Genomic DNA, 18,859 nt, shown 5'->3' with positions numbered 1-18,859 from the left:
TGCAGTGGTAACAAAAAGTCATCACCCAAAGCACTCCAAGTGGTAGCTGCACCTAGATGGCACTGGTTGCACTGTTTCTTCCATCTTCACCAATTCCACCTCCTAAAGGTTAAGGTAGGCAGCCCCATTTTAGCTATGATGCTACTATGGACAGTTTTGTCAAGCCACCTCATTGGCTGCTGCTATAACTACAAATTCAACATTTTCTTTGTGCATGGAAAAATAGTAGTATAATCTTTCAGTTTATAAGAAATGTAAGGAAAAAATGAATCTGGATGAAGTATTTATCTGTCCATCTAATTTATATGATCAAGTATCTACTCTGAGCTATTAAAAGTTTGCTTTTTTTCTTATACAGCAACAAAACTTCCTAGGCAAAATTCACTAATAGTTTAGTGAATAAAACTAAAACTATTGTGCAAAAATAAGAAAATGGATTTGAGACAGCTCCAAAACTAGAAAAGTGTAGTTATGGATTGACATAATGGTGATCTCAATTCTGGCATCCATTGAGAAACCTTGGCATGAGTTAGGTTTCTTGAGAACTCTCATTAACAAGTCTAACTTTGAGTAGGATGGGAAATCTGTAAAAATAACACAAATGGTTTTGAATGAAAAGTTGCATAAATATGAAGTACAAAAAAAAATCCTGCATAAACAAATGGAAGGTATATTCTTTCTTCAATAGATATGAGAGTATTCCCCATTTATTTCTTATTTTTGTTCACTGTAATCACTATATTCTTCATTTAACTCAATCTGTCTGATAGTTTAAATCAGACAACAGATAGCTTTTGTATTTCATTTCACTTTCCATAATATGCTATTATTTTTATCTCATCATTGTGCATACAGGCATTAATTAAATCATAGTTCAAAATGAATTTTGATTTGAAATATGAATACACCTGGATACCAGTTTCTACTGTGATTAAATCAACTTCTTAAAAAAAATCAAACTTCATCTGGCAAACAGTCTAAATTAAGTCTAGAAATAAAAAAAGCAAAAGAACAGGGAATCATTACCAAGAATTCTTAAATAAGTTAGAAGTTCAAATGTCACAGATATTATGAAATATGCCATATTCTGAATAAGCTATATGTTTTATAATATTATGTATCAATTGTTTAATATTTTGATTAAAAAATTAAAGAAAATACATATTGACTAAGCCAACCACACATCTATCTATATAATCTGCTCAGAATTGCCTCAAACTATGAGATGGTTAGCATGTAAATTTAATAAATGAATAGTGTGAGCAGCTGCAAATTCTTAAAGATTTACACTAGCACAAATATAACTAAAATATATGCTTTTTAAGTGGTATTTGAACCTTAAGTATTTATCATCCAAGAAAACAATTGCAGTTGTGCAATTTAATATCACTTGATCTGTAGACTGGGAAAAAAATGTTTCATCCAGACTTAGTTACACTCTATATAAATTGATTTAAATTAATCATTGTTAATCTATTCCATAGTTTCAATGCATGTATTCACAATAAAACTAATAGATCAAAATCTGTTTTTATGGGTAACAATTTTACTGGCTTAAGCTGTGCCAGTATCCAAATGACTTTCTACATAATGACATTAGCTACTGATCCACATAATATTTATAAATCCATGATTACTTCCAAATCACCTTGACATCATTCCCATTCAGATTCATTCTGTTAATCCTACTTCCATTTGGTCTGCTGGAATCAATCCAATAGATGAACTCTTCTTTGTAATCGAAGTCTACTGAAATCACATTATTTAGGCCCTAAAAGGGAAAAAATAACCTCAGCAGTTGCTGTAAACAAATTAATAAAGTTAACTATTCCTACAATGAAGGGAGATACTTAAAAAGGGGAATATATCTATTTTTCCCAAATGTTCACAATCAGCTTGGGGTTTACCAACAAAAAATGCTGTCCCCTTCAAATATACTGCCAAGTTTCCAATACCAGTCAATGGGAGAAGATATAAGCAGATATAACCACCAGTATCTATTCTCCAACCATCTCAATTTTTGATAGGTGTGAGACAGAATATCCGTAGGAGAATATCAATTAATGAGGTGTTAAAAATGAAAGGCCCTCTGACCTCCATGATGATGAGCTTCCCATGTATATTCCCAAGTACATTGGCCTTCGTTTCTTATATATGAGCCCTGGTGGCTCAGTAATTAGAATGCAGTATTACAGGCTAACTCTGCCCACAGTCTGGAGTTCGATCTTCATGAGCTTGAGGTTGACTCAGCCTTTCATCCTTCCGAGATCGGAAGTCAAGAGTGTTTCTCCTCTATATATCTTTGATTAAAGGTTAACTTCTATTGTCAAGGTCTAGCTTTCAGGACTACCAATCCACATGGATTAAGGCTGTCAAATCTAACCTTTTAAATCTAGACTACTCTCCCCCTTCAGTTCTCAAGATGAAATATGATTAGGTGAAACAAACCCTGAAGCAAAGGATAAAGGATACAGAGCAGCAAACAGATCTAGGGAAGGCCCCCGCATTCTTATCACCAGTACACAATAGATATATTGTCACTGCAGCCTACTGCCTTATACAGCTAGAAATACCCACTCATCTGAAAGCTTTCTCTCTTGCCTGATGTCCCCTCTGCAGTATTGGATGGAAAATTATATAAAAGCTGAAAGGCTTTGCCCCTGTGATTCTGGAGAGGTGGAAACTACAGAGCAAGTTCTTTGTTGCTCCTTTTATGAGACATCCAAACCAAAATCATCCTATCTCTGATGATATCCTAGTTACTCAGATTAAGCCTATGTCCAAATGATGCTCATAGATGACCTATCTTTTTTTACAATGCAAATAGCTAGATTTTGTGCATTAGCATGGAAGATCTGCTGGACATGATGGGACAATTTTCCATTAATCAAATTCTACTAATTGTAATACATTCAAATGCTAGATATTATCACTTTTTTGTAATTTTGGATGTTAGCATACTTAATGTATTTTTACTGTCTACATTATAATTTAATATAGGTTGCATCCTGAACCTCATTTATAAATGTAATCTTATTTTAAAAATGTATTTTAACATCATCTTAAACTTTTATTCTATTTATTATTTATTTAGATTCACAGAGTACTCTGCTTGTACTGGTTTATGTCTTGGTCTAAAGTGGCCTATGGTGAATTGAATACTCTTGGGTGAGGGATGTTCTTCTGAAAGGCAGTATTTATTATCTTTAATTTATCCCTTTAATTACTACATATGGCAGCCTAAATATGGCTGACTTCTGAAAACATAAAACAGACCAATTCTCAAGAGATAAAACCTTAGAAAAATGAATAAGAAGAGAGTAAGTGGCTATGAAAGCTAAACATGTTCAAGGATAAAAGAAAAATAAATCTAAAAATTCAGTGGGGTAAAACTAAAATTAATAGATACTTTAAAATAGATACCAAGCTTGCTTTAGCTGTGACCTCATGAGCTCTGCTTAATATTAAGAGGCTTCTGAAAATGATAAATTCCTATTGTTTGGCTAAAAGTGCTGCAGAGAAGTTTATAGGACAATATAAGTCCCCAGGTTTAATATGAGATTACAGTGCCTTCTTGTTCCACAATCTTCCTGGCTCATTCATGGAGTACCAAAATTTGAGGCCTTCTGACATAGTCATCTTCCATCTTCTACTGTTTTTCTCCTTCCCCAAAAAAGAATTTAGAATAGTATTCCTTGATTAATTGGTAGCACTAGGAAGCATCCTAAAATTTTAGGAAGGGAATAATGCTCAGTTATTACCTTAATAATTGTTTTAAGGGTAAGTTAAAAGTTACATTATGACCTAAAATGATGTGATTTTAGATCACAAATATTTTTGTCAGTGCAAATCTATATTTCCTTGCTATAGGAGACTGTCCAGCCTTAAATACAAAACATGCTGTTGCTAAAATGACAGATTGCAGTAATTTGCTTACTACATCTTTCCTGCCAAATTACTATATTATTCATTTTCAGGGGTGGGGAGATTAAAAACTGTTTTTGTAGATATCATTACAAACTGCCTACTTTTAAAAAAAGACTTCTTGAATATCATTGTGTTCAGATACTGATCTTCAAGCCAGGATGGAGCATCCACTCCAGGTATTTTTAATTTGATATGGAGTAGATTTGTTCATGCTATTTTAAATTCCCCGCAAAGTAGGCTACCATGAGGTTGGTGGATTGTGGTGATTCTGCATGAAATATACTGAAGGAGGGATCATTTGTGATCTTTGAGAAGTATATTAGTAACATATATTCATGATCCAACACATTTAATTTTTCAAGGATATAATATACTTTGACTGCTTGAACTATAACCGTATTAGGTGGGCTGTGTAAAGAAACTCTATCTTGCTTTAGAATTCTTCAGTTTTCTGGAGGTAACATTCAGTAACTATAACATTATAATTGAGTAGAAGAATATTTTGGCCTTAATGGTTAAATCTTTGTTCTTTTTGTTCTTCTCAATCTCTAAAGCACAGTAGATAATTAACAATACGTTTCTGCAGATAACCATGATTAGATTATAGGATCCCCACCAAATCTAGTCAAGCTGCACGTTACTTTCAATAAGTTGATAGCATTTTCTTTACAAGAATGCGTTCAGAAACAATTACAGAGAAACTTGTGATTTGAAATCCGAAATACTGATAAACAATACTGAAGAAACAAACAGGTAGGATTAAGCAAAAGTAAATAAATACAGATCCATTCAGTAAAAGGGAGCAAAGCAGTATGTTCTTGGTCAATAGCATTATGTTATTTACTTAAAAATTCTTTTCTCTTTAGTTCTGTATTAGCCTGCAAATGACATCTTAAAAATCCTGCAAAAATTGCATTTAAATATGTATGTAATACGTTTCAAAACCAAAAATCACAAATTGCTTTATTTCCCTATGTCCATAAAAATTCTGATTATTAGAATACTTGTATATTAAAATACAGCATAATCACTTAAAGAAACTCCTGTCAAGTTATACAGACAACTAATTTTCGTTGCAATATGCACACAGAATTGATTTCAGTGGTACACCCTATGTATAATGCTAAGTATATAACCCTATGTATAATGCTAAGTATATAACCTTCATATGCTAAGTATATAACCGTTGAGGAAATGAGTTAATCCTGTTGCCCATCTAAAATATTTTTATTCACTTCTGCATTGACATTTCCTTATGATGATGCTGTACCGCTTATGGTCACTGTACCTTTTTAAAAAGATTTATGATTTCTGTACACTGTCTAGGGATCCTTTGAGTGACTTAGAGAATACCTGTTTCATTGAAGTATAGTTGGATCCATCAGTACTAATTTTTCGTATTTCATGATGATCAGCCAGAATTAAGAATGGCTCTTCATCTATATGAAAAAATAATGGTAGTTTTTTTACTTAATTTATGAAACTTTGGAACTGAAACATAAACAGTGAAAAATTAAGTGCTGCATGCTATTATCATTAGTATAGATAAAAAATATTAAAAGCATTATACTTCAAACAAGATCAAATTTTAGACATAAGCTGAACAGGAGATTTAATTAGCACCTTTTTAGAGTACTTTAATATAGCCTTTGAAATAGGAGAAGTATTAATACTCTCTATGGTTTCACTTCCAAAATGAATTTATAAACACAGCTTGGCTTTCAAGGAACAAATAGATAATAAGTAATAGCTGACATAAAAAAGTTAGAATCATTTGATTCAAAATTAATGCATATTTTAATTTCCAACAATTAATGTGTGTTGACTAAAGTGGTTCTGGAAAAAAAAGGACTTTATAGTGTTAATACACTTTGGAATGTATATGTAACTATTGTGTTTCCCTGAAAATAAGACCCTGTCTTATTTTTATTTTTATTTAATTTTTTGCCTCCAAAAGAGGCACCAGTTCTTATTTTTTGGGGGGTGTCTTCTCCACTCACCTCATGGTGGCAGCACCAACAACCCCACCCAGCCAGCCCACTTCTTCTGCGGCCGAAGGAGCAACTTCATTCTGCAGCTGAGAATGGAGTTTTGGCCTGCATTTTGCAGTCAGAGGCTTTCTGGAAAGGCCTCTGCAGTCCAGCTTGGTTCTTGGCTGCAGAGGCCTTCCAGAAAGGTCTCTCTCCAAAATGCAGGCCAGAGCTCCATTGTCAGCTCAGAATGAAGCTGCTCCTTTGGCTGCAGAAGTGGGCCGAAGAGGGGTGTCAATCCACGGGAGGCGTGGCTGCAATGGTAAGCTCCACCCTCCAACCCCTGCCCTAGCTTGATTTTTAGGTGTGCACCTCACCCCAAACCTATGCCTTATTTTTGGGGTAGGGCTTAAATTGGGTCTACTCCCAAAAAATCAAGCTAGGGCTTATTTTGGGGGTAACTCTTACTTTCAGGGAAACACAATACTAGTTCTACCCATTGTGTTCACCTTACTTTGTTCCTGTTCTTAGCTGCCCAAAGTGATGAATTAGAGATGGACAGACACATGAATTGAAATAAATACATAAATAAATAATGCAAATTTCTTTAATTTATTAATGTGCTTTATAATCAAAGAAAAAAAATCCCACCCACCCCCCTTTCCACCTCCATCAGTAAACATTAGGGTAAAGAAAGCAATAATATTATTGGAAATTAGCCCCTATGCCTGATAATTATTTAGGAAAACAATGCTTTCATAAACAATGCAATGAAAACAAATGAATGAAACTAAATCTAAAATTAATCTCGCAACTTTTGCTAGATCAAGAACTTCTGAATGACACAAATTGCTATACAATTTTGAGGGACTAACTTATTTTTTTAAGGATTTTAGACAAGATAAAGAGCAGGGGTGTAAGTTTGCTAAGTGGTACCAACTCATTAAAGAAGGACAGGGAATGTTACGTTATTTACAGTCACTTATATCCAGTGGTGGGATTCAGCCAGTTCGCACCACTTTGGCAGAACCGGTAGCTAATTTTTTGTTGCCCAGGCCCAGAATGGACTTCCCGAAGCGGCATCCACACAGAGAACCGGTTGTTCACATATTTGAATCCCACCACTACTTATATCCCATTACCTGAGACAAGTTTTTACAGAACTTTGTTTTCAAATAAGCCAACAGCTTATTTGGATGGAAGATACAGAGCTTACTTACTGCACTATGCTTATGCATATGTAAAAACTTACAGATGGAATATCTGACCCATTACCTAGTATATTGCAAACTCTATCAAGAACCTACAACTAATTTATTATATCCTTGTTAATCTAATACAATCAATCCAGAACAATTTTTTTTGTTGCCCAACGAAGGCAAACATGTATTGAAACAATTGCATTGTTTGCAATGATGGCAAGGAACATACAAAAGCATTCTGACAAATAGCACTGTTAATATTAGAGGGGATGTAGTGAAGTGATTCGATTGCTGCATTTTACATACGTATTTTGCTAAAACCTATAGTTGCAAATAAATATTTTAACACTTTATAAATGAAGTCCTATTTTTTTATGCTTAATTGGACTATGACTTTAATAGTTTTGTAGCTGAAAAGGTTTACCTGAAAGGGATTTGCAGCCTTGCTGAGCATTAGGTTGCATTTCATAACCATCCATACACAAGCATTTGTAAGTCCCATATGTATTGATGCATTGCTGACTGCACGGAAAGCCAGATGAACATTCATCAATGTCTACACATGTTTTGCCATCCTCCTTCATATGGAAACCAGGCCAACATTTACACTATAAAGAAAAATAAAGCACATTTTGTGTTAAGCATGTAAAGGCTAGGGCTGTTTGCACCTTCTTATCTGCCTTGGTTCATGCATATCAATTTTGCTGAGATGTTTTTAAAGCATGTATCAAAATATCAGGATTCAAAAAAAAGCCCATTGCTCATTTTGAGCTTTTTTCCAACACTCACATAGGCAATATTTCACAGTATTATAATTTACTTAATTGTTTGGATTTCTGGAATATTTCACAGCAAAAATATGTATATGTATATAAAAAAGGTGAAACGGGTTCTTTTTCTGTTTCATAAAGCTGGCCAGGAGAGTATGGTTTCTAGCATAGTTCCTAGGAAAAAATGTAGATGAAAAGAGGGAATTGAATCTTTTCCTCAGCTTGAATTTTTTTTTGTTCCATTTTTCCTTAATCAGTTGTCATTCCCTCTGGATTCAGATAGATAGATAGATAGATAGATAGATAGATAGATTAGATAGATAGATAGATAGATAGATAGATAGATAGATAGATAGATAGATAGATAGACAGACAGACAGACAGACAGACAGACAGACAGACAGACAGACAGACAGACAGACAGACAGACAGACAGACAGACAGATAACCTTTATTGTCATTTTTTCCTGTGGGCACAATGGCACACGTTAAAAATGAAATTTAGTTGCTTGCTCTCAAAGTGTACACATACATAACACACATTTAAATATACTATATACAACATATGTATAGACCTCCACCCTTACATATAAATAACATATAAACATTAATCACTGTCCATCTTGAATATATAATGGAAGGAGGAAGCTTTTTCATAAAAACTGTTTTTTTTAAAAAAAAACTGTCCTTATGGTTTCTAAAAGAGAAGAGGAAGAAAGGATTTAAAGTTGCACCTATTACCAGGCAAATTGATAGCTCCATTTCTTTTGCTGACATACAGTAACAGCCTTAGCCTAGGGGATAGTGTTTTAGAAGCAGAGGTTCTGCCTCATTAAGAATCCTGAAGAAAGTAATATAAATTCAGTTCTACAAAAAAAAGTGACAAGATTTAAACTCTTAAAGTGTTTTTCAAATTTCTCTTTAATATATTATTCTGAACATTTTTGTCTGAGATCACTTTGACTGTAAATGCATTAAATCAATACAAAACAGAATTTGCATTTTTCCATCATGCCCCAGTAATTACAAAAGGTCCTGGGGGAAGAGGACTTACAGTGAACATTTTGACATTCTCCAAGTTAAAGTTAGAAGGCAGAGAGACTTAAAATAGAACATGATAAACTCATGAAACAGCAACAAAAATAGACCAGATAAAATTAATTCATCTTTAATTTACCAGGTCAGGTTGTTTTTTTAATCCTATTCAAAATCTGGTCATGCTGGAAAAGCACACCATTTAGTCATATTTAAATGGACACTTAAGTAAGCATCTATTCAGGGCTCTTAAAATTACAAAGTCCAACAGCTTTGGGGTACAGTCACAGTAGGCAGGTGATAGAAAAGCTATAGGTTCTTTCCTGGCAATTTCTAACAAAATTATATTGTTTTTACTGAACCAAACAGAGGCAGGTATTACTTTCTTCTGTAACTTCACTTACCAATATGAGAAATGGGAAAGTTACAAGCATTAGGATTAATGGTGATGGAGAAAGTTAATCGGGCAATAACCTCAAAATTTGGAATTTCTTCTCATAAGCAGATTTAGGAAGTTTAATGTTTATTAGGTATTCATTTAGAAGAACATTAAAATTTTTATATTTGCTGTGGTATTTTTGATGCTTCAACTATTAACTGATTTGTGGATTTGTCTATATTTATTTTGGATCTTTTCATTTTTTTATTGTTTTAAAATGTTTTTAGTTTTAGTGCATTATATTTTTTGAATTGTAAGTCACCTACAGTCATTGTCTGATGTGAGCAGCTATAGACATTGAAAGATAAATAAAATTATTTTACAGTAGTTCAATTGTAAAAATGAATCAAGTCTTTCCTCCCACTAAATGATGTGAGATTAACTTTAAACATAAAAGAATACAATAACAAACACATAATTTTTAAAATTACATATTAGACACATAAATTGGCATAGCCATCTACTTTAAAGTTATTTGTTTTTTTCTCAGTACATCCAATTGATGCTATTAGTCTTTAAAATTAAACAGAAGTTTGCATGTTCTCTGGACTTGGATTAAGAATAGAATAGAATAGAATAGAATAGAATAGAATATAGTGTATTATTTAAAACTTTTAAACTACCAACCTTGTATCCAACAGGAAGGTCTTGACAGTCTTGAGAACAGCCACTAACTTTCTTACTCAAACATTCATTTATATGGCAATTTCTCTCATCAGACCCATCACCACAATCCTGTTTGGCATCACAAACATCTTCTTGGGGAATGCACTTGCCATTTTTACACATAAAAAAGGAATTGTTGCATGACTGCTCTAAAAACAAGAAATAAATGGGTAAAAGGAAACAGAATGCAAGAAGTATGTAACTATTCATCAGGTTTTAAACTATGATCTACAGTTTAATTTACAAACAAATTATACATTTGCAATGTACTGTTATAGCTTTAAAATATTTATACAACATGTATAAATGTTATAATATTTGTAAATTATCATTTTTATAAATGTTTAAAACAATACAATCTAGAAGTATTAATGTGTATGGAACATAGAGCACTCATTTCAATAAAACAGGAGTTTAGCAACTGTCTATATGGTACATTTGCTAAATATAATGTTTGATTATTTTAAATATGAAACTTTGTTTATGGTGGATTTTTCTTCCTGTTGACTTGGGGCTGGCCTTAAGTTTAGAAATATCTGCACCAATTTCAGATCTGATTTTTCAACCAAACTTGGATGCTTCTCCCTGGATGGTATTGTCAGCCCTTTAGGTAGACCATACCAGGAAATCAACTCCACAGGTGGGCGAAAATTACTTCTATTCAAATTGTCTATAATAAATCTTTCAAGACTGAATCTGTTTACCTCCTCCTTCCTTACTGTGAATTCCTTACTCTCTATAAGTGCAATAGTATATGAGAATGATCTTGAGAGACAGGAGGAAGAGCCACAGAGTAGACCCCTGTCATGTAAAATATACTTCAGTTCACAGAAGGAGAGGGGGTGTGGCATTTCAAAATGGGTCCTCTCTAGTTTTTCAAAGAGTAAAGGAGAAGGAGTGGATAAATACTTTCAATCTTGCAAGATACTGTTAATGTAACATTACAATAAAGATAAAGTTAGTATTCCTTGTATGGATTATCTCATAGGACTGACAATAGGTACCAATGCCTTGTCTTTATAGCTTTTAAAGTGCAGGAGATGACCATGCTGAACATGATGTGGAGTCAAATGCATCATCAGTCTAGAGTCCCTACACCCCTGAAAGAGACCCAACTTTAGTTCTTTTGAGCCTGAATATTTTTATATCTTTCAACCTCTCTTTCTTTACATGTGCTTTGGATCAAAATGTGTCAGTTACCAAGTGATGAATTGAGGAAAAGAAAGAAGTCCATCTGGATTAAGAGATCTGCAATATGGGGCTACAGGAAGGACATGACAAATAATAATAAGAGGGAATTGATGAATTACCCAACAAGCATGCTTTTTCAATAGTCTGCAAGTAGAAATACTTATTATTTTGGACATAAAAGCAAAATTGCACAAATATTTAAAAAGCTGAACCTGCACTTCTGCATTTTATATTAATAGGATCCTCATCTGAATGATCTGGACAATCAAAGTCTCCATCGCATTGCCACTGAGAATTTAAGAGACATCTTCCATCAGCACAGATGAATTCTCCAGGATTACAATGGCGATAGCCTAAAATCAAAGTGATTTAAAAAATTATAATGGTATCTCAAATGTTTAGAATTATATATATATTGTAATCTTTTAAATATTTATACCATTTATAGCCTTACAATTTATCTTTGCATGCAAGGTCTCATCCACAAGGTAAGACAAATATATGCAGAAGTTTCTTCTTTCTTGTTTGCCCTTTTACTGATGCAAATCCTAGCAAAAATCCAAAATTTCATTTTTTTTTATTATCTCACCCATTGATTTGCTTGTTTGGGTAATGCCTGTGCATAATTAACAAATTCCAGTAAAGGATTACAGCCCCATAAGACTCTTTTCCATGACAGGAAGATTTTGCAATTACACTGAATGGCAGAAAAGATTTCAGCCAAGAAATATGGCACAATTTCTAACTATAAAATTTAATTTCAGTTAGTGGGAAATTACAAAAGGAATAGCAGCAAGCTTACAATTTTCTGGATCTCTAGGAATACTGTATTTGTAATTGAGACCTGTCTGCATAACATAGTTAGTGTTGTACATTGGAATTTAAGTTCTTGGATTTCTGTACTTTAGTAGATAGAAGACATTCCACAGAGCACATCAAAACAGACCTGATTTTGCAACTCTTGTGTATTCTACTTTTGATAAAATTGAAGGACAATTATCCAATCCAAAGCATGTAGTAAGCATTATGGCTAATTATATATTTGATCCTGAGCACTCTAATAATAACGAATTGCCCATGTACTACATAAGCCTTCCTCTATACATCTGTGATGTCTTGGCTATATCTTTCAAATATTATGGGTAAGGAAATATATGTTTTCCACTGCTAAAATGAATAATATCAATTATTTCATTGTTCACCATTAAAATTTTGTGGCCTATATTCTGTTATAATGAATATGCTAAATTATTAAAATCTAATTTCAGTTAGTGGGAAATTACAAGAGGCATCAAAGAAATCAATCCGTGGTATTGACAAATGTACAAGTAATTTACTTTGAAAAAGTAGAAATTGTATTGATATAAAAATATCTGGAATTCAACTTAGACTTAGGAGAAATATAATTCCTGTTAACTTACTTTCTTCAATGATTTTTCAATGATTTTAAATTTATTATTCTCTGCATGTTTTTACCTGTCACAGGTGTGACATCTATATAATATAGGTATATAAAAACATGTGCGTATTCAAATGCAACGTTGTGTCAAAATTTCAAAACAATCGGTGAAGAACTTTCGGAGATTTAAGATTTTGAACAAACGAACATTTACATTTTTATTTATATAGAAGATAATTGACTTTCTTTTTACAAAATCTAGATAATTTTCAAGAACTCTTTTATAGTGAATAATTGTCAGAGATACTTGCCGCATTCTAGAGATTCATCTGATCTGTCTCCACAGTCATCATCATGGTCACATACAAACAGTTTAGAAATGCAGACTTTATTGTGGCATGTGAAAGTATTTTCATCACAAGTATTACTGGGTGCTAAGAAAAATAATAAAAGGGGAAGAAGGAAGTTATCTTAACAAAAGGAAACATAAAAGATACTTTCCACATTGGACAATACTCAAACTTACAAAGAAAAATCTCAGACATCATAATCCTTTAACTCCTGCTACCAGGTTTCCCTCAGAGGAACAGAACAAAAAGTAATTTGAAGTTAACACAACTGGCACAAACATTTTAATCGCACTCATTAAAGATTGTCTGCATAGAATATTTCATGTGCTTCCTGATGTCCCATGTGGATTTTCATTGTATGAACAGGACTTTTGAAGTCTGATAATATGATAGAAAAGGAGGAAGAGAAAAAGCAAATTGGGTCATGTTTGTATACTCTTTCTGTAATGGGATAGTTTAAACTACTGACTCCAGGTGCAATGGAACAGAGGAAGAAATGAGAACAGTCAACAAAAATGTTGTGGAGATTTAAGTTATCTCTATTATTGTATATAGCAAAGTGGTCAAATAATTTCTTTTCCCCTTAGTTCACACTTTTAAAAAAGTATCACCAGCCAAATATCACAACCAGTAACACTTATTTTACACGTAAAAGGCATAAGCCACACTTCTGCCAGAGAATAGCATTGGGAGGATTTATAATATTTCTGTCATTTTTATATATTTTTTCCTAATCATTTTCTTTTAATGCATCATCTTAAATTCAGAGTCATCTTTCACTGAATACGGGATTGGAAGTAAGATTTTATTTCAACCATATGCCTTTAAACTTCTGTTGATCACTATTGTAGACAATTCCCTTTTCATTGGATGCTTAAAAACCTACAGGTGGATTCATAGCATACTGTATATGCTTCTAATTGAGAATCAGATCAATTTCTTTGGGTCTATTAAACCACAGTATTTTTGCCTTACCAAACACAAACAGCAAACATTAACATGTCTCATTAGTCAAAACTAAAATGGAAAATATGTTTTGTATATTTTACAAAATGGTTTTTACCACATCCTGCGGTAGCAAGTTCATCACTTCCATTAGGACAGTCTCTTTCACCATCGCAAAGCCAGTGTTGAGGAACACAGGCATATGAGTCTAAACAGCTGAACATGTCTGGAGCACAAGTTACTGAGCCTGTGAAACACATACAAAAGAATATAAAAAAACAAGCTCCTGATGTCATGATTCACAGAATATAGTTTCAAATATCCTTTTAAAATAACTCAACTGATGAACATGGCATACTCACAGAAAGAAATCACTTTCACTTGGGCACAAAACCTAAGGTGAAGCTTAGCTGTTTAGTCTAGTGGTTAAGATACCAGTCTAGAAAGCAAGAGACCATGAGTTCAAGTCCTGCCTTAGTCATGAAAGCCACCTGGGTGACTTTGAGCCAGTCATTCTCTTTCAGCCCAATCGCCTCACAGGGTTGTTGTTGTGGGGAAAATAGGAGGAGGAAGGTGTGCTGGATATGTTATTTATAAAAATAATAAAGGTGGGATCTAAATAAATAAATAGGATCTGCATATACTGTTGATTTATTATTTCCATCATCAAGACTGGCATTAGGAAAGACTAAACTGTATAATATTCTCATGAAGATACATCAGTGTTCTATTACTTCCAAACAGTGTATCACTAATATCTGAAGAAACTTTGAATTACACTAAAGTTTGGAACAGGCTATGCCAGACTTATTTATTGATTCATCTGTTTAATTTGTATAGCTGCCCATTTTGCATATGTGTCTTTGGGCAGCTCATACAATTAAAAAAACCCATACAAATACAAATAAATAATCAACAATAACACAAAAATGTTAAAACACATTAAAACCATTAAAACCCTAAAAACATAAACTTTCATCTTCTGAAAGGTGTAACCATTTCACAGGCTCCATGCCATTGCCAGATCCAACAGTTTTCTCCGGATACACTAATACGTCTCTAGATAGCTTTGGACATTTTAAAATTAGCATCATTACAGAACTCACCACAAATAGCTTTACTTTCATCCAAACCATTTCCACAATCATCTTCCCCATCACAAGTCCATTGTTTGGAGATGCATTTTTGTTCAGAACAAGCAAACTGATTCCATGAACAGGAGGAATCTAAAAGGAGATGTAAATTATAATGCATCCAATGCCAGCATTGTGAAAAGATATTTTATGCTCTTTATAACTGGAGGGCTAAATATGAACTGAAAATATTTTCTGAACAAATTTATCTCAGCTATTGTTCAGATACAGAGAGTTGGGATTATTTTTGCATGCAATTTAATCTGATTTTTTTAAAAAAAGTTTATGACTGTTTAAGTAGTTTTATAACTGTTTGTACTATAATGAAACCACATCTATAAACAGAAAAATGAAAGTCTGCACATAATATGTGAGATTATTGTAACATAAAGTTTTATGGGATCCAGTTTCCATTTAAAAAAAATCAATCAGAATAATAAAAGAAGCATCATTTTAGATGGACACTATCATAACACATATAATAAAAAGGTGGAGTTTCCATTCTGATATCACAATGCTGCTTGTATCAGTTGGGACCTCCTTCACTCCCAACTCATGGTCAACACTGAACTGTTCTTCTTGCCGGTGCTAGAAGAATTCATATATGCTTAGATCTGCTTCCAACATTATTTTGATTTATTAACCCATATAAATTCGTCAGAATGTCATGATGTTAATTTAGATTTTGATTTTAAAAATTAATTATTCTGTAATGTGCTCTGAAAACTCATTATCAACAGCTCTTTTGCAAGAAATGTTCATGGATTAATGATAAAATACTCACCACAGAGTAATTCATCACTTCCATCTTCACAATCTTTCTGACCGTCACATACCCAGGAAATCAGAATACATTTACCACTAGGACAGCCAAAATAATTTTCTTCACATGTATGCTTATTTCGAACTTCAGTAAAATAAAAGAAGCAATGTATTTCTAGTTATCATGGTATCGTGAATATAAATTGTACAATAAACAAAAATGGCAGTAATCAATAGAGTTCATTATTATGAAAAAAAATATTTTCCCCCAATTACCTGCGCATTTTAATTCATCTGAATAGTCTCCACAATCATTAGATCCATCACACAGCCATTCTGGTAGTATACAAAGTGAAGTAAAGTTACAGCTAATAAATCCTGAAGATTTCACTCCAAGTTTATAGAAATTTTTGCAATCTGTATTATCTGAGAACATAAAATTATCATATATTATAATATTTTTTTAAGTTTGATCTCATTACTGGAATTTATCTTATACATATTGTTCACTTTATAAACATTATATTGCCTGTCATTGATCAAACACAGGATATATTCTTATCACGTTCAATGTACCAAGTTCCATTGAGCTTATTGTTTATGTAAACTCTGCTGTATTATATAAAATGCAAATTAAGTATATATATATTGGTCTGGAGTGAGAAAAAAATAATGTATTATACACGTGGAATAAATCAATTAATTAAAAAGCAGAGTTCCTTACTGCAATTTTTCTCATCCAAAGCATCTAAACAATCCACAATCTGATTGCATTGAGCTGATTTTGGAATGCAAGTTCCATCTAAACAGCGGAATTCCATAGAAGAACATCCAGAAACTATAAAGGAAAGAGAAAGTGCGTATTTTTAGGGGAAGGGGAAAAGGGAAAGAATTTTTTTTAAAAAAAATCCTTTGCATTGACGAGGATAGATAGATAGATAGATAGATAGATAGATAGATAGATAGATAGATAGACAGACAGACAGACAGACAGATAGACAGAGGCACCTCATTCCAATTAACATTTTAATTATAATTTAAAATATGTATCAATATATATATATATATGTGCAGGTCTTGGCGTATTCGGGTCTTTTCCCAGACCCCAGCCTGAAGATGACGAGTGGGACCTCGTCGAAACGTCGCCAAGATACTCTCAATCTTACACGGGAAAAGACCCGAATATGCCAAGACCTGCATACCTGTACCCATGAAAATCTACGAATATATATATATATGAAAATCTATGAATATATATATATATATATATGAAAATCTATGAATATATATATATATATATGCAATAATTTGATGTCTAGAAACATGTATGTATGTATCTATGTATGTTTGTAGACATCAATATTTTTTGCCATCCCAACATTTTGTATTTAGATATCCTTGTCAGATTATTAACCGGCCCTAAGATGATAATTATTGATCCCATGTTATTTCATCCCATAAATGTAAACTTAATTATGTTTTTTAACAATATTTTATTTGACCAGATTTTTCATGTATGTTAACTGCACTGAGCAAATAATGAATTACAGTCCTTGGTTTCATCAAACACCCCACTCCAATTAACATTTTACTAATAGTTAATTTTAAATTTGTATCAATATTCAAAGTATTTTTCTGTAAAAAAAAATGTACCTTCACAACCACTTTCATCAGAACTGTCACCGCAATCATTTTTACCATCACAAATTTGATTAGTAGATATACAGCGCCGATTTAAGCAAGGCTTAAAACCTTTCCGACAGTTTCTGTTTTCTTATAAATTAGAACAGAGAAATAGCTTTTGTCATTTACACAGCTTTATTACAGCTGAAATGTTTTGGCATGCAGATATGAATCAGTAGCTAAAAGCATTACATAAAAAGAAGAGATGGCAAGAGAATCAAATGGAAGAAATGGACATGGAGTGGACTGACTTACCACAATACAATAATTTCTCATCAGACTTGTCCTTACAATGAGCTATGCCATCACAGGAAAGTTGGTAATCAATGCACTCACCATTTCCACATTCAAATTCAGAGTAGAAATTGCACGACATGTTTTTAGCTGAAAAAAAGAAAAGATATTCACTTCAAAGTTAATGGCATAAAAGCCAACTACAGTCTCAAAAATTTAGCCTTCTGAAGTAAGAGATATGGTTGACTAGGAGGGTGTATTCTTGTGCTAGAAATTGACGAAGCAGGAAAATCAGATGGTATCACTTTTCATTTCTCACAAATAAATTGTTAAATTTTCAATGAACTTTCCCTTCCCTCTATTAACATGGGACCCAAAAATAAGGAAGGAGAACTTGTCCTGATATGACAGCTTAAATACATTGTAGCTATGTATTTGAATCATTTCACATTCTATTTATTTAAGACAGTCATTTGGGAACGTTATACATGGAGATATATACTGACAGAGGTCGACCCCAAGGCCCCTAACTTGTGGGGTGCCACAAGGGTCGGTCCTCTCCCCCTTATTGTTCAATATTTATGTGAAGCCGCTGGGGGAGATCATCCGTGGCTTTGGGGCGGATTTCCATCAGTACGCTGATGATACTCAGCTGTACATTTCCACCCCAATGATGCCCTTGACGTGATGGCCCGGTGTCTGGAGGCCGTACGGGTCTGGATGGGGAGAAACAGACTCAGGCTCAACCCTTCCAAGACTGAGTGGCTATGGTTGCCGGCTCCCAGGTATAGTCAGCTGACTCCGTCGCTGACTATAGGGGGCGAAACTTTAGCTCCATCAGAGAGGGTACGCAATCTGGGTGTCCTCCTGGATCCACGGCTGACACTGGAAGACCAGTTGATGGCTGTGGCCAGGGGGGCGTTTTACCGGGTACGCCTGGTTCGCCAGTTGCGACCTTTTCTGGACCGGGATGCCTTGCGCACAGTTACCCATGCTCTTGTCACCTCCCGCCTGGACTACTGCAATGCTCTCTACATGGGGCTCCCCTTGAGGAGCACTCGGAGGCTCCAGTTAGTCCAGAATGCAGCCGCGCGGGCGGTGATGGGAGTGACTCGTCGCTCCCATGTAACGCCGCTGCTGCGCGAGCTGCACT

The 18,859-nt window shown here is 33.8% G+C and overlaps 1 protein-coding gene across 1 annotated transcript in view; it reads right to left on the bottom strand.

Annotated features, from left to right (window-relative positions):
* The window catches only part of LRP1B (LDL receptor related protein 1B), a gene marked incomplete at its 3' end in the record, with an annotated part of 540,296 nt that overhangs the window by 34,885 nt on the left and 486,552 nt on the right, over nt 1-18,859 (bottom strand). The window contains exons 47-59 of the mRNA XM_029284208.1: nt 17,728-17,856; nt 17,443-17,562; nt 16,514-16,627; nt 16,066-16,215; nt 15,812-15,934; nt 15,001-15,120; nt 14,013-14,141; nt 12,911-13,033; nt 11,413-11,553; nt 9,971-10,158; nt 7,524-7,707; nt 5,281-5,366; nt 1,649-1,771 (exon numbers count right to left, since the gene is read on the bottom strand). Of these exons, the coding sequence (XP_029140041.1) occupies nt 1,649-1,771; nt 5,281-5,366; nt 7,524-7,707; nt 9,971-10,158; nt 11,413-11,553; nt 12,911-13,033; nt 14,013-14,141; nt 15,001-15,120; nt 15,812-15,934; nt 16,066-16,215; nt 16,514-16,627; nt 17,443-17,562; nt 17,728-17,856 (1,730 nt within the window). The remainder of the gene's footprint in view (nt 1-1,648; nt 1,772-5,280; nt 5,367-7,523; nt 7,708-9,970; nt 10,159-11,412; nt 11,554-12,910; nt 13,034-14,012; nt 14,142-15,000; nt 15,121-15,811; nt 15,935-16,065; nt 16,216-16,513; nt 16,628-17,442; nt 17,563-17,727; nt 17,857-18,859) is intronic.

The sequence above is a fragment of the Protobothrops mucrosquamatus genome, unplaced genomic scaffold (genome assembly GCF_001527695.2).
Source record: "Protobothrops mucrosquamatus isolate PMUCROS unplaced genomic scaffold, P.Mucros_1.0 scaffold429, whole genome shotgun sequence".
NCBI classification, from domain to species: domain Eukaryota; kingdom Metazoa; phylum Chordata; class Lepidosauria; order Squamata; family Viperidae; genus Protobothrops; species Protobothrops mucrosquamatus.
The sequence above is the reverse complement of the archived record's forward strand: the minus strand, read 5'-3'. Positions and strand labels throughout refer to the sequence as shown.